The sequence below is a fragment of the Callorhinchus milii genome, unplaced genomic scaffold (assembly GCF_018977255.1).
Source record: "Callorhinchus milii isolate IMCB2004 unplaced genomic scaffold, IMCB_Cmil_1.0 Scaffold4, whole genome shotgun sequence".
Taxonomy (NCBI): domain Eukaryota; kingdom Metazoa; phylum Chordata; class Chondrichthyes; order Chimaeriformes; family Callorhinchidae; genus Callorhinchus; species Callorhinchus milii.
This window is the reverse complement of record NW_024704745.1, coordinates 41,660,674-41,676,928: the sequence shown is the minus strand read 5'-3', so window position 1 is coordinate 41,676,928 and position 16,255 is coordinate 41,660,674. Positions and strand designations below refer to the sequence as shown.

The 16,255-nt window shown below is 38.2% G+C and overlaps 1 protein-coding gene across 1 annotated transcript in view; it reads right to left on the bottom strand.

Annotated features, from left to right (window-relative positions):
* LOC103186406 (dystrophin-like) overlaps positions 1-4,929 on the bottom strand; it is a 775,626-nt gene extending 770,697 nt beyond the window's left edge. Inside the window, 1 exon segment of the mRNA XM_042334068.1 lies at positions 4,609-4,929. Within this exon segment, the coding sequence (XP_042190002.1) occupies positions 4,609-4,639 (31 nt within the window). The 5' untranslated portion in view covers positions 4,640-4,929.
* Positions 4,930-16,255: the final 11,326 nt, after the last annotated feature.

Genomic DNA, 16,255 nt, shown 5'->3' with positions numbered 1-16,255 from the left:
AGTGTAAGAGAACCTTCACATGACAAACAAGATTTATTAACTTTGTTGTGTTGAGTTAATGAAATCCAACTAACAAGATGCGGTTAAAAATAAAGCAGAAAGGATAACTTGCTGATGTGTGCGATCTGAAGTCTACAATATGCAGACTAATAAATCCTATCACATCTGTTCTTAGGAAAGTTGCTCCTTGGCTGGGAGCAGAATGGAAAGATTGTGAAACAAAAACATAGAGAGCTGGTCTCAGCAGGTCAGGCAGCATCTATGGAGAAAGGAAAGTGAGTCAACGTTTCGGGTCCATGACCCTTTGTCAGAACTGGGGCATGTTGGGAGGGTGAGGTTTTTAAGGACAAGTTGAGAGGAAGAGGCAGGACAACGACGACAAAGAAGACAAAGGAGAGAATTTAGAGAATGTGTTAGTTGATGGGTTAAAGAGGTGATAGTGGCGTAAAACAAAAGGGGGGTTGTACAACAAAGGGTGGGGGGTTGGAACAAAACTGAGGAGAATAGGTGTTAATAGTGCAGAACAGGCAACACACCAGAGAGAGCCAAAGAGTGTCTGTGGTGACGATTGTAATGATAATAATAATAATAATAATAATCCTTGCATTTGATATAGCGCTTTTCACGTCGGGAGGACGTCCCAAAGCACTTCACAGAACACACTGTAAAGTGAACTGACTGTATATTTGTGGGCGAACGCGGCAGCCAATTGCGCACAGCAATGTCCCACAAACAGTCGTAGATTAAAAATGACCAATTTTATTATTGTTTTTGGTTTTTGGAGGGATTATTATTAGGCGTGTGGAGTAAGGAAACTTGCCCAAGGTTTCGCCCTGCCTGGAATTGAACTCAGGTCTCTCGCTTGCAAAGCGAGTGCTCTAACCACTGAGCTACAGGACTCCACAGAAGATAAGTCTTCTGGTAACAGAAAGAGGCGGAGGGGGGAAGGTGACCCTCTTTCTGTTACCACAACTTCAGACCATAACAGCTCACCTTCTTTATGAATGCTCCCCAACAAGAAACAGGATAACAGGACAAAAGGAAGATTGTGTTTCCTTATGTGGAAGATGTCCAGGGCAATGCCCAGAAACTAAATAAAGTACAGAGCAGGATTAGAAACAAAGTAGTGCGTGCCACTGTTATTCTTTCCTTGTTTTGACATAAATTCAAGGTGTCAACTCTGAAAAAAAATTCTAACCTACACTGTAAGCATGATATTAATTAGGAGATGGTACATTGTCATTACCCCGATGTTTTACAAACATTTTTATCTTTTAAAAGTGAACAAGTGGATTTCTAGCTTTCATTCCTTCATATAAAAACTATTAATCACCTGCACAACAAGCTCCCAAGACACAGTTTGCTTTCCTCATTGCCAGCAAACCTTTGTTACTTGTCGCAACTAGCCAGACAATGTAATTCAAGTATTGGGCCATCATAATCAAGCCAATTCTACTTCATCCAATGCACTCTTTTCAATACTGTATAGAAAGGTCACTGGATAATAGCTGAACTCTTGATTGTTTCCTCCTCCTGAGCCTTAGGACACTGAACTCAATTGCAACACCTTTATTCCTACCGTAGCTGCCATCAATTTATGTAGCAGATTTAATAAATGAACAGTAGTACTCATTTATGAGATATAGCACCTTGCATGTAAGGAGAATGTCTCAAAGCACTTCACAGGATATACTGTGAAGTATAATGACTGTATAAACAAATGTGGTCGCCAATGTCCCACAAACAGCCATGAAGTGAATGCCTAATCTCATATGAGGAATTATTGGCCAGAAAACTGGAATAAAATCCCTTCTCTTTTCAAACAGTGCCAATTACTTTTAAAAGTATCACATCTCAGTTTAATGTCTCATCAGAAAGCGGCACCTCCAACAATGTAGCACATCCATAGCACTGTATTAGCATATGTAAGCAAATAACAGGTCCAAATGGCCTAAAACCAACCCAGGAATATTGTCTTACACTGATCACAAAACTGTCTTATTGATACATTTTTAGAATGGCAAATTTTATTCTACAGACAAAGCAAAAAGATTACTATTATTAATGATCAACACAAAACATAGACCCATCCCCATGTGATATATTGATATAGCTTTTCATCATCATTCAATTAAAAGAAAAACAAATGCATCCTTTTATGTGACATAATATTGTACCAGTCACTAAATACTCAGGCATAACTGAGCAGTCAGTGAGTTATTAAGAATCAGAATAGCTTTCAGTTAAATTCAATCTGTGGTACCTTAATTATCCACCAAAATGACCCCTCTCACCTGGCACCGCATGCCCTCTGCCTGAGGATAATTAAAATTAGTTACTCTGCTTGTTACGCTTGAAGAGAAATATTAAAAGGTACTGGGAGCGAGCAGGCGTGTGGGATCGACTAGGAGAAAAATATCAGTGCAAACTTGATGGGCCGAATCATGTTTCTGTGCTTTAACATTCTATGATTCTGTGGTTGATAACGAAAGCTCCACGATTGTGAAATGAATAGAAATGTTCCTAGGATATTTTCACATCTTGACAAATGTGGCGAGTGAGGGCCAGGAAAGGGGTGGAAGAAGTGGGAGGAGCTCTGAGCTGTACTTTAACATGTGGTGCTAGTTTATGTTGCACATGTGTTACAAGTCTGTCTCCAGATGGGCCTTGCTCTGTTAAAGAAATTGGAAAGTGAGGAGTAATAGCTGAGTATGTACCCATATAGATATCTACATAGTCGAGGCTGGCAATGCAATGCTGGGGGAATGCTACTCTGTTGGGATTGTGGTCCTTCATATGAGACAATAAATGGAGGCCCCTTCTACTTGTTCAGGTAGACCCGGAAGATTCCATGGCACTATTGATGTCCCTGGCCAATAATCACAGATAAAATGGATCATTTTCGTGGTTCATGGTTATTAGTAAAAACATTGCAAGGTGCAAATTGGCTAGTACAAATACACAGTCTTTGGACGTAACAGTAAAATTGGGTGAAGTGCTTGGAGACATTTCGATGATGTCATTACTTGCTATATCAAACGCAATCAATGATTAGGATGATTATTAGTATTACTGGTTCAGCTATATAATATGAACAGCTAATCTCCACCATCCACACAAGTATGTAACATCATAGAATATGCATGCATTAACGACTTAATAATAAAATAATAATCCTTGCATTTGATATAGCGCTTTTCACGTCGGGAGGACATCCCAAAGCGCTTCACAGAACACACTGCAAAGTGAATTGACTGTATATTTGTGGGTGAACGCGGCAGCCAATTGCGCACAGCAATGTCCCACAAACAGTCCTAGATTGAAAATGACCAATTTATTATTGTTTTGGGTTTTGGAGGGATTATTATTAGGCGTGTGGAGTAAGGAAACTTGCCCAAGGTTTCGCCCTGTCTGGAATTGAACTCAGGTCTCTCGCTTGCAAAGCGAGTGCTCTAACCACTGAGCGATAGGACTTTCCTGTTATATGTACCTAGATAGTGTATGAAAGATATTGATTTGAAACACAGTATTTATTTTAAGAACCTTGGAAAACTAACTCGCAATTTGAAATTGAATGTAAGAATTTAACACATTTTTGTAGAATATTAACTTTTAAGAAAAATTGTTTTTACATGCGGAGACTGGGTAGAACATTAGGTCTGAGGGAAATTTATGTCTTGTCAGCCATTATGGTCTTTCTTCATGACCACAATGGCTGACTCAAACATAAATTTCCCTCGATCCATTTTGAGACTTGGAATCGCTGTGCTGGAGTTAAATCCTGGATCAGCCAGAAACATGTAGTTTAATAATTAGTTGGATTATCAGCATTATGAGGCACAGGACAGACTACGCACTGTGACAGACACCACATCTGCTGCAGCAAAAACCTCTGGAAACCAAGAGACGACTTTTCAGTTTAATTCAAGCTATAATTGGAATCAGTAACAGCAATAAACTGAAGCATCACTTGACATCACACTCCATACAAACACGGTCACGTGTCTCACAGGACCACAGTAACCTGCTTCTGTAAATTGCACAGAATTGGACCTTCTTCACATGAACAAGCTAAGAATTATTTGCGATGTTCTCCTCACAAACAGACATTGAGACAACATTGACAGGTGGGAGCTCAGACTGGTACGCAGCTCCTCTAACTGTGCATGCATTAGTCTTGGATACAACCTAAATCATATCCCTTCAGTGGAGTTCAGGAAGCAGAGTTACCAACACTTAGCAATTTTTCTTTGGATCATACAAGTACTCCTGCAATTTTTAAACAATGTCAGTTATGTTATTTAACTAAAGACACAGACATCAATAACCTTGTCAAGATCATTACCTAAACAATTAGCACTAACTGCATCTAGATTACATAACCACTACAAGTTCCAGAAATGCATAAATGTTTGATAGCCTAGGATTTTTAACAAGACCCAAGGTAACGTAATGCTCAATAGAGTAGCAAAGTACAACTCTAATTTACAGCCAAATAATTCCTCATTAAAATGCTGCTATTTCAATAATGTGCAAGCACAGCGAATCCGAGTTAAAAGGAAGCATCTTCCAGCGAGGTCAAATCTTCACACGGTGGATTCTACTTACAATGTTCTCCAGGCTCTTCATACCACAGCATTTGTGATCGTTACAGAATATAAGGCACAGATGCAAAGTTTTCAAACTCCAAACATGAGTGTTGTTAGGTTCTGCTGAGCTCTGAAGCGCTTTGTAATCCAAACACTGAATATTTAGCTCTATCCCCTCACAGCTTATACTGTATTAAAAAAAGTTAACTGTCCTTGAAAGAAGACCCCCGTAAGCAGCACTGGTGGTGCCTTGCACTGTGTTGCTGGAGTCACTGATGTCGGCACTATGAGGCCCAAAGATGTTTCAAATTCCAGGCCCTGCGCAGAAGCAATGAACTCCCTCCCCAAAAGTACAGCTACCCACATCACAACTTCCCAGGCACTGTACATATATGGTTATGCTCTTGTTGTGACCTAAATAATAGCTTCAAACAGTGAAGGACAGCTGCCTCCTTAGTTTTAACAAAATATAATGTATTCTCCTACAGAGAAGCTCTGTCCTCCTAACATTCATTATTACAGTATTGTAATTGCAGATACACACAGCAATAAAGTCGCACAGGCCTCACTGAATCCTCAATTTTAGAGGCTGCTGTTATTAACTAATGTTGTTCTTTCTAATTATAAACTTGTATGTTCCACAGTTGAGATACGTTGGTTTGCACACATTTAATCTTTCTTGTCGTCTTGTATTACAAATCCTAAAAATGTGGCTTAGATTTGAAAAGATGATTTAAAGAATTTGTTAAAAGCTTAGAGGCTGCAACCACCTACATATTAAAGAGACATCTTTGTGGGACCTCATTTTGTAAACCAAATCTGGAGATAAGTATTAAAAAAATTGAATTCACAATTCCTGATGCTGGCAGTACTGGAGAAACTTGATGGAATATTCGCTGTATTTTTCGGATGAGTGTATCGGTTTAGAATTTTATTGCTCTTGCTCAGGTTGTTGCTGAACTCAAGACAGGGCAAATTTGGCTAGGGGTACAATACCTCATCCAGGGACCATCCCCAGAAATCAGGACATGTGGTCATCCTAGCCATAACCTACTTATGAAAGCAGAATCAAGGTCTTTAAAAGAAAATAAATCAATGTGCTCTCACTGCAACTGAATTGTCACACAAATATTCTGCTTATTGTTAAGTTTGAGCATTTATCAATGATTCATTTAGGATGACACCCACCATGTTCACATACTCCATGCGAATCGGCATTCAATGAGTGTCCAATATCATGTTAAACATAAGAACACAGCGTGCTATCCTTAGATCCTTCATAAATAATCCATATTGGCTCATAATAACTACCGCATATAATTTCCTGTAAATTATAGTATAGGTGACTGTCAGACCTGTGTTATTTTTGAAAACCAAATCGGCAAGGTCAATGTCGGGGATGACAGATTTCTCTCCCCCTAGGAATACAGTGAAAAATTAGATGAGGAAGGGTCAGCCTCATGCACCTTTTGGGGAAACTTAACAGACCAAGAAGTTGACCGTCTGCCCATCCTCTGACTGGGGGCATGGTGCATGGCTTACAGCAGGGTGGTCCAATGTTTGGCTGCTGATGGCCGGATGCCCTATTTGAGAAATGTCCACAGGCCGCAGAAGCATATTTTTGTGTTTCTCTTCCAGAAGCATAACATTTACACACTTCCTTTTTCACGTCAGAAGGATGTTTCAAAGCGCTCGAAAACAGTCAGCTGGACACCTGCGCTAGGGGCGGGAGCTGAGGAAGGTGGGATGGGGAGGGGAAAAGATGACGGAAAGCGTGATCAAAGAGTTAGGTCTTGATCTGCGTTGAAAGAGTGGGGGAGGGAGCGAGTCAGACGGACTGCGGGAATGGAGCTCGGTAGTCGCAGAAGTGTGGTGGGGAAGGGGCATGAAGGCCGTAATAGTGTTTCTCACTAGGAAAAGAGGGAGATTTCTGTGAGAAAACTGCACAGCACATCACTTGGTGTTTGTGCTCAGTCCCCCTGTGGCTACCAAGGGTGGCTTCTAACATCTGTCCTGACAGTGAACCACAAAACGCTGTCCTCAATACTTATTTTTGTCTCTCTATCTCGGACTCCTTCTTTCTGTTTCTCTCTCTATACCTCTCCCTCATGCCTCTTTCTCTCACACTCTCTCTTTCAATCACTCTCACTCCTCTCTCACACACACTTTCTCTCGTAATTACTCTCTCTCTCACACATCCTCTCTCTCTTTCATTCACACTCTATCTCTCTCCTCCTCTCTCTCCCTCAATCCCTCTCTCTCAGTCAGTCAGGTGCCGGGCTCACTATTTGGTACTGGTAGTTGGTAAGGAGGCTCAAGAGTATTGAGCTGGAGGGAGGGGAAATAATGCTGCTGGTCTGTCAAGAAACCCCTCCTGAGCTAAGGGGAAGGCGAGCAGGTCTCCTCAGCAAACCCGTCCTCCCAACTGCTTGATCCTGCACTGCCAAGAGGGGACGGTTCGCTGGAGATTGAGGGAGTGGCGGCCAGGTGAAATCACCCACGGACCAGAAATGGCTGCCAGTTTGGACCACCCTGACTTGCAGGATAATTAAAGGCAGGAAGAAGGCAGCAAAAAGGTCAATCTTTAAAGTTTGATGTTTGAAAGTGTTATTGCACATGTTACAGAACAGTAGTGTCTGATAGTAAAAATTCTTACATTTGGTATATTGCCTTTCACGTCAGAAGGACATCCCAAAGCACTTCACAGGATTTACTGAAACTGTGATTTGTGCAACACAAAATGCTTCAATTAACCGAACAAGACTAAACAGTATTCACAACAACAACTTGAATTTATGTACAGAGTGAAGGGTGCTCTATAAATACAAGTTGTTGTTGTTGTAAAGAGTAATAACAATACATAGCCTACAATATACCAAAACCACAGTACATTATCGGTGCTTTCAGTGTGCCCACTGAATAAAGGGTTGTTCTGGTTGCTGTAGAGTTTTGAGGGAATTTTCCCAGCCTCACCTCCTCGACAGGAATATGAAAATCATGTGCTGCCACTATTGGGAGACAAAGATGCATCTTTTTAATTCAACATTGCTATTTTCCAGTGGGATTAAAGAGAATCAAATTGGTTTTACAGTTTTGTAACATTGTTTGTGGTACGTTGCTGGCACAACTGGCTACTGTGTTTCACTCACAAAATACAGTCAAAAAAACTTTACAGCAAATACTGTGCAGCACTTTGAGACCTTGCAACATGAACAGAGCTTTATCAAATGCAAGGTTATTATAATTGTGACTCCATAAAGCAGTAATATTAGGAGAGGACGATTATTTCCTTCAGCTTGAGAATAAAAGAAATCTGTAACTGGTTAGACCTGAAAAGCTTTGTGAAAAGGGTCTAAGGAATCAGAGACCTTTCTCAAACTCAAACTGAATCAAATCTTTCTTACAACTTCCTGTTAATCTTGCACATACACCGGCAACCCAATGCAAATGAAAAAAAAATGAGAAATGTGTAGAATTGCCTCGGACAGAAGAGAAACCATCACTGGGACACTTTTACTCATCAGTGCCGATTGATAAAGATTGAGGCAGAATGGAGTCTCCTTAGCACCAAAGATAAGAAACCATTGAGTGGAGCATAAATGGATTTGCTCAAGAAAAGAAAGTAATACCGCTAGGAAAAGGGATCAACCAAAAAGACTATGGGGAGTTGCCAGAGTAAAAACAGTTCATAGACACAGAAGATAATGAATATCTCACAGTGAGTTTTATGACACTAATATTTAGTCGTTCTGATATATAATTTATGAACACAAATGTTACACGGTGGTTGATTTACGGCCTTAAATTCATTGCAGCAATATATTAGTTTGTGTTAATAATGCAGTCTGTATCTTTGTTAATCATTATGCTACATTGAGCATTGGAAAGAATAACAAAAGTGGATAGTGATATATGAGTATAGAGTATATCTCATTCAATGGCTAATTGTTCAAAAACAACTTTTTCCCACCTCACAGAATCTATTCAATACACTTAAGATAATATGTTACACTTTAAGCACAATATATTGCACATTGCTTACAGCATATTATACGCTACACATCACATATCACAGTATAACTATATATTATTCATTATCAACGTTACAGAGTTTACAATATCCTACAGTATGCAATACGTCCCATTTCATTATAGTAGTCTCCTATCAGTTGCAAACACTGGTGATTGCAGAATACACAATCATTCCACTTTACAGTATATCCCATGAAGTGTTTTGAGATGTCTTCCCCACCATGCAAGACATTACATCAAATCTAAGGATTAACAGGATTATAACAAAATCTCTGTAGTTACAAAAGAAGTCACAATATTTATAAATGGAAATGGTAGATAAAAGTATTACTGTAAGTTTGAAAACAAATCTGCTAAATCTTTCCTTATAGCAACAGAAGAGATTTCTTGCGGCAACTAACAACTTGATAGTTTTCATTCAAATAGCTTAGTTTTCCTGCAGTCCTTTCCCTCCTGTACCGTATGTAGCTGAATGATAAAATAAAGTCAACCACCTTCATAGGTTGAATACACTAATGAATTCATAACTTCTCAACAGAGAAATGCTGTGCGTTGCAATGAGCTCTAATAGGAACTGGAAGCATGAAGGTCAACATTTCAATGCTTCTAAACAGCGTTAATATGATTAGTGCATAAAATCTGTTAAGTGCACAATTTCTATTCTATTACTAAAGACTGGGTGTGAAACCCTCCTCATTACATTGGCACATTGGTTGTGTCCAAACGCAGTTTGAAGATTTCAGCACTGCCAATTTTTGCCTAAATCCTTGACTGTCCTGCGCCTTAGGACGTCTTCCCAACGTGAAAGGCGCAATACAAATGTAATTTGTTGTTGATGTTGCTGCTATTTGTTATTGCTGAATGCAGAACATGGTAATGCAGAATAACGGATTCTGGGTTATTGCATCAAATCTGCCATGAAATGTTGCAATTTTCATCCCATGATTTCTGAACAAGACAGATTCAGTTACTTGGCAAAAATTGCATCTTTTTACCTTTACAGAATTACAAAAATAATTATTTACCCCAATGAAACCTTCAATGAATAGAACTGAAATTTGATTTCAAAATTAAATGAAATAAATATTCCTTTTTGTGATCTCAATGTGTTAAGTCAATTTTGCAAATAAGAATAAACATGCATTGAGAACATCATGACCCAATTATCACCTCAGAAGACAGCACCACGATCCTTGTTCTCACATTTAATTAACTCCACGGTCTCACCTGGCATAGATTAAAAACAGGACCATCCTAACTGTTAAAATCTTGGTTATTACTTCTGCACAACCCAACATTTTGGACAATTTATTTTATTAAGATGCACGCATTAGCAGAGGTATTTTCATGATGTTTCAAGGTTGATTATGTTATCACAGGTTAAAATAAAACACATTTTAATCCCTTCTGGCATATTCCTTACTGGAATTTAGAGTGCTTTTCTTACAGATATTATGGTAAAATTAATGCTTGTGGTCTACACAGCACAGCAAAAAGGAAATCTGCAGAGGTGGAAATTTGATTGTGAAGATTTTAGAAAATGTATTAAAAAACATTGATCCATAAAGGCATTTGAAAATCAACTTTGTTATGAGGCTATAAAAGTTGACCACACTGGCACAGTGCCAATGACAAAGATGAAAGCTGTCATTTGCTAGTAGAAGCATTTTTATGCAATCTATAATGACATTTATTCAGTTTATACCACACCTCTGGTAAAATAAGCAAAAAAGATAAGTTACTAGAATGATCACTACAATTAACCCCAAGTAACAGTTTATTCCATAGAGGTCAAAGAGCATCAAACCAAATTACATTAAACAGTGTTTCTGAGTCAAAGAGCACTGAATTAATACTATTTTTTTTGACTAAACTTTCTAAAAATTCCACAATTCTAAAATATTTCAGGTATAAAACATGTAGCTCATACTACACTCATGTTCCTTGTTATTGTGTCCTTGATGTGATAACAATAATAATTCTTACATTTAATGTAGTATAATAAGTTTCACATTAGGAGGACCTCTCAAAGTGCTTCATGGGGTTTACTGTAAAGTGTAGTGACTGTGTAATTTGTAAGCAAACTGAATAACATCAGAACACTCTGGACAAATTGTGCACCCATATTAATCCTAGGTTGGTACAAACAGACGTAAGAACATGAGAAAGCAAACTTCATCTGGTGGACAAGTAAGTAAAGGGCTGTACATGGTCATACAGGCCAGAAGGACTCAGGTTTGAATCCCGGTCTATGCTGAGTTGCCTGATCTCGGGCAGGGCAACAGTTTGGGAAGTTACAATTAACTTCATTACTACTCAGTTAGGAAGTGGAAAATCTCTTAGGATTCACATTCTAAACATCCAACATTTCCTTGATCTTAGCCATAACATGGTTCTATTAAAAATTAAGATTGAGCAGAATTTTAGAAAATTCAGTTGCCGTGTCAACTGACCACATTTGCCAACAATTGGGAACGCATCAGAATATTTCAAATATAACCATACCTGAATAACACTTTACAACTTTCAGTCAACTTCTCTCAACATGTGTTACTGCATGTTCGTAGCCTTGTTGATAACATTGAAACAATTTGAATTCATTTAAATTGTTTGTTTATAGTAAAATCCTCAACTATTTTTTAAAAAAAACATTGTTGATTTGTGAAGCATTTTATATGGATCATTTGGCTGTAAACATTCTATCAAATTATTAGCATTCCTACAATGATTGGCTGTGCCGAAGATACGAGAGATAATCTGTGGTGTGCTGACATCATCATATCACTGCTTGCAATTGGCATGGAATTGATTTATTTTAAGTTAAAGTTAAAAACATTCATGAGGCTCAGATTGAAAGTGATTCTGCTGCAGCACAGCTTGTGTTTGTAGTACAAAACATAAGAGCTGGGAACGCTGTCTGAAAAAGCTGTTGCAATGGCAGCATGTAGGCAGAACCTTCATGTTGAGAAGGTGCACTTCAGTGATGTTAACTACGACGACAACAACTTGCATTTAAATAGTGCCACTCACAGAGCACGGAGCGTATATAGGCCATTGAGAGCATGCTTGTTAGAAACACTTCAACATTTTTGTGTGGAACTTTTAAACTGAATTTATCACTTGTTACAGCTATCTCTCTCTGATTACAGTTTTATTATCATGGAAAATAATCCCCTGCACCGAGTTACTGAATTGTCATTTGTATTTGAAATGAGTCGTCAGAGCCAGATTGCAGGATCTCTAGCTGAACAAAACTAAATATCTCATCCAGGAACCAAATACTTTGGTCAGACAGTGATTGGTTGTCTTATGGGACCTATTGTATATGCTGCTCACTAAATTTCATGACATTCAATGCAAAACATTCTGCAAAACTAGAAACAGCATAAATCTACTTGAAGCGGCACACATAGAATTTCTCTTTGTGTACTCTGACTAAAACTATTTCAAAGTTACCAGAAATGTCTAGTAATTTTAAATCTGACACATTGTGTAAATGACTAGGTTGTCGAATTGGTGGCAGGGTGGGAGTGGGGAGAGAGCCTTTATATTTTTCCTCAAAGATTCACAGTTGGCAGGTAATTTGTACATGATTTTTTTCCAATCAACAATTATTAAAGAAGAAAAACTTTAGTTCTCTTAAAATGCAATGAATTGAAGCCTCGGTAAGACACTCTATCTAACTACATAGGTTTAAGGCTTCTCAAGTTTTTAAGCACAAAATTGCAAAATAAGCTGTATTCTGCAGCTCACTGTATGCTCATGGTGCCAGCAATCTGCAACCTTCAATAACAGTGCTGGCATCTTACCCCAATTCACAAAAAGGCTACTAATGCAGTACCATGTATCATATTTCAATCCCAAGAGATGGTGCTGGTTATTTAAATACAGATTATAAATATGAAACACGGTCACCTAACAATAATTCTGGAATCAACTGGCTTGCCATGCTAATCACAAAAGTCTGGCAGACGAGGGGAAATAAAATTAACAAAAAAATATATGAAAAGTTTGAGTGCTTTAAATTTCTCATAAATTCACCCTCTGGGTGTGGGAGGTTAATGTCTTGCCATTAAAAGATGTTTAATTTATTCCAAACCAGTGAAATTGAAAAATAGTTTAATATCAAAGTCATTGTATCTTACATCGACAAGCTGAATTATATGAATTGTGATATTATCCAGAGTTTAGTAGCTTCTCACTGCATGATCCATTTAACGTTTATGGAATTGGGATGTAAAAAAGTTGCAATCTTGCTCTCAGTCCTCATTCAAATGCTAATAACTATAAAACAATACAAATTTTCAGCTTTCATATAAAAATGCAATATATGCAAACTGGATGTGGTTGCATTCATATCAAGTTCCTGTTTGCAGGATTCATTAAGAAATCTGATAAAATTTTGAGGAAAAATGTCCAATGCTGATTGCCCTTTTGCACATAGCCTTTTGTATTCAGACCTTCAGTTGGCATTTTTGGCTGTTTCTCATCTCCATAAGAAAGAAGTTCACGAGTTCCTGAACCCAGTTTATGAATAGACACAGGGAGATTCAATGCTGTTCCTCAGAGGAAGGCGGAATAGGAGGGAATATCACCCTGGAAAGTTTGAACCAGCATCTAGCACAAGATGAGAATGGGAGCCAGTCAACTAATCTTTTTAGCTTTAGTGTGGTTAGTGGCACAGAAATACCAGAGCAAAACTAAGAAATAAAATGGAAAACAAATACAAACACCATTCAGCCCCACTCAGTGCATTATTCACAAACCTCCTTACTGTACCTATGTGAAAGTCCACAAGTCAGAAAGGCACCAAATCGTGTTACCTAATATGGGGAAACTGCTCAGCAAGTCTTGTATGAGCACTTTGATTGAGACTATTGAGCATTGGTAAAAATAATCAAGATTTAAAACAAAGAAATGTTAAATCTCATTACCTCAGTGTTGCTCTTATTCATTGCTGGATATTCAGAAAGGTTATGGTGTTGAGACTCCATATTTAACCTGTAAAATGTCACCTTAAAAATACACTGTACAGCTCAGAGAGTAGTTGAACCATCCAAACAATGAAGGATTGAGGGTCGATTCCGGTTTGTTGTTCTGTGTTGTAAATTGGGGCTGCAGTTGCAGGAGCATAAAGAGGCTGTAACACCTTACCACGGAGGTGAAAATCAACCAATGTTCCTTCTACTACTTGCTAACCAAAAACCCTCCTGGATTAAACTGATTTTAAAGATCCCAAGGCACTATTTGAAAAAAGGACGTATCTCCCTGTATCCTGGCCAACAAATCCCCCCCCCAAAAAGATACCATTAGTCATTCATTTGATTGCTGTTCGTGGGACACTGTGTATAAATTGACTGTCAAATCTGACTACAAAATACACGGTCACCACACTTTACAATAAATCCTATGAAGCACTTTGAGACGTTTTCCCAATGTGAAAGGCATTATATCACAAACAAGGATTATTATTATTACAATAAGATGTCTGAATCAAACAGCTGACAGATTTGTAATGAATGTAAGATGTTACATTTTGGAGTCACATATGCTACAGGTAAACAGGAGATAGAGGCCCTCACAGTCCAGCTACAGAACGCTCATTCTCCACAGATAATGATATTGTTTCATATTCCCAGGGAACTGAAATGCTCTAGGAAAACTCTTTAAGTTAATTAGGCACTTAATCCAGGTTAAATCTCTTTTACAAACTTCAATTCTATAGGACTATAGAGTACATGGAGATTAAGTTTTATATGAAACCGTCATGGTATTGGTTTAAAAATGGCATGCAGTAAAAATATTATTGCATTCTGCAGTAATTTTAAAAAAACACATAGCCCTGTAACTAACGCAGTCTTAAAATGAATTCAACGCAATAATCTATTCAAAACATTTCTATTTTTACGATACGTATTTCTTCTATCCTCACTTCCATTTAAGTAAATAACTGTGTTGAAATATTGATTCTGCTGCTTGAAAGAGGCTCCTTATAAAAGTCTTACCGTTGGCAAGTTGTTCCACAGATTCTGCCTTCCAAGACAGCAACTTTCAATAACAGGAAAAGAACAAGGAATTTGCTCTATCTAATAAAAAGATAGAGACTGCTGGCAAAGCTAAGGCTCAGAAACAATATAATAGATTAGCTAATATTTACCATGTAGGCCTAAATCAGAGAAATCTGCAATTGCGGAATTTCCACAACAAAACACTCGACATTGGCAACACCCATTTGAGGCAACTGTCAATCATATCATGAGATAATACTCTCATACGATACATAACTCATCTCAGTTCCAGCAGTGCACATCCCTTTGTTGTGAATTCCAGAATTTTTTTACATTTAATATTCTCAACTAGACTATAGGAATGAAAAGGAATGACAGACAGAAAAAGAGACACACACACACATACAGTTAAGATTATCACAAATTGTAATTTAGTTCTGAAATGCTCCCAGGGTAACTGACATGACCTGTGGGGTTGTATCAGGCTATAAACCTTCACAATGTAGGTGTGTAATGGCAGCTGATAAAAACGAATAAAACTATCATGCACATGAAACTTTAATTACATTGCAATACATTTTTGATAACTTATAGAACTCATTTTGAGCATCTTAGGTTTGCTCTCTAAAGGGAATTTTGACAACATAAGTCAGGCACTTCAGATTTGTGTGAAGTCTGCCTGCTGAAGTTATGCAACACACTAAAGGAAACATTCTCTATGAAACTCTGCATTCAAGTGCAGGAGTGCTTTAAATAAGCAATATTTGTAGTGTTCCTTAACTCAGTGTGTAATAGGAGTTTCAACTCAGGGAAATCCCTGAATAAACTCTCAATATGGATTTTCAATTATGTGTTCAGCCTACACCAGGAAATTGACCACATCTAAAGTCAATTTCCTGGGCTGACTGGGAGAAGTGGCTGCAGAGGCTGGGATGATGCTAATTAAAGAAAAGCAACACTTTTAAGAGTGATTCTAATTAAAGACAAGGTACACATTTACAAGTATTACCTAACACAAAGGGTTCAAGAGATATTTAAAACATTTCCCCCTAAATCTTAGATTTTCAAGCGCCACACTGGGACTAAAACCCGTAAGTTAGGCTGATGCTTCAATGCTGTGCTGTGTGTGTGTGTGTGCAGCATTGTTGCAGGTGCTGTTCTTCAGGTAAAACCAAGGTCCTGTCTGCCTGTTTGCGCTGAATGTTAAAGATTCCATGGCACTACTTGAAAAGAGAAGAGTTTCTCCTGGTGTCCTGGGCCAACAATCCTCTGAATAAGAGTAATCATTCACCTCATGGTTGTTTGTGAGGGCATTGCCAAATCAGCTGCAGTTTAAACTGCAGTAATATCAGAAATGCACTAACATGGTACGGAATCCTGTGCAATTTCTCATTTATCATTTGACACCATGAAGACGATCTTTCATCACTCCAGGTGAGTTATGGGGTGCACAACTGACTTTAAAGTTTTAAGCAAAAGAGAACTCGATACCCTACATCAGAGACATTTTCCTTTGTATCTCTTCAATAAAAACAAAAGGCATGGACAACAAGGGAGCAAAATCACCTTAACAGTTTTTAAGATTTAGAACAGGAGCGCAGACTGTTAAATCCTTTTAGTGAAATA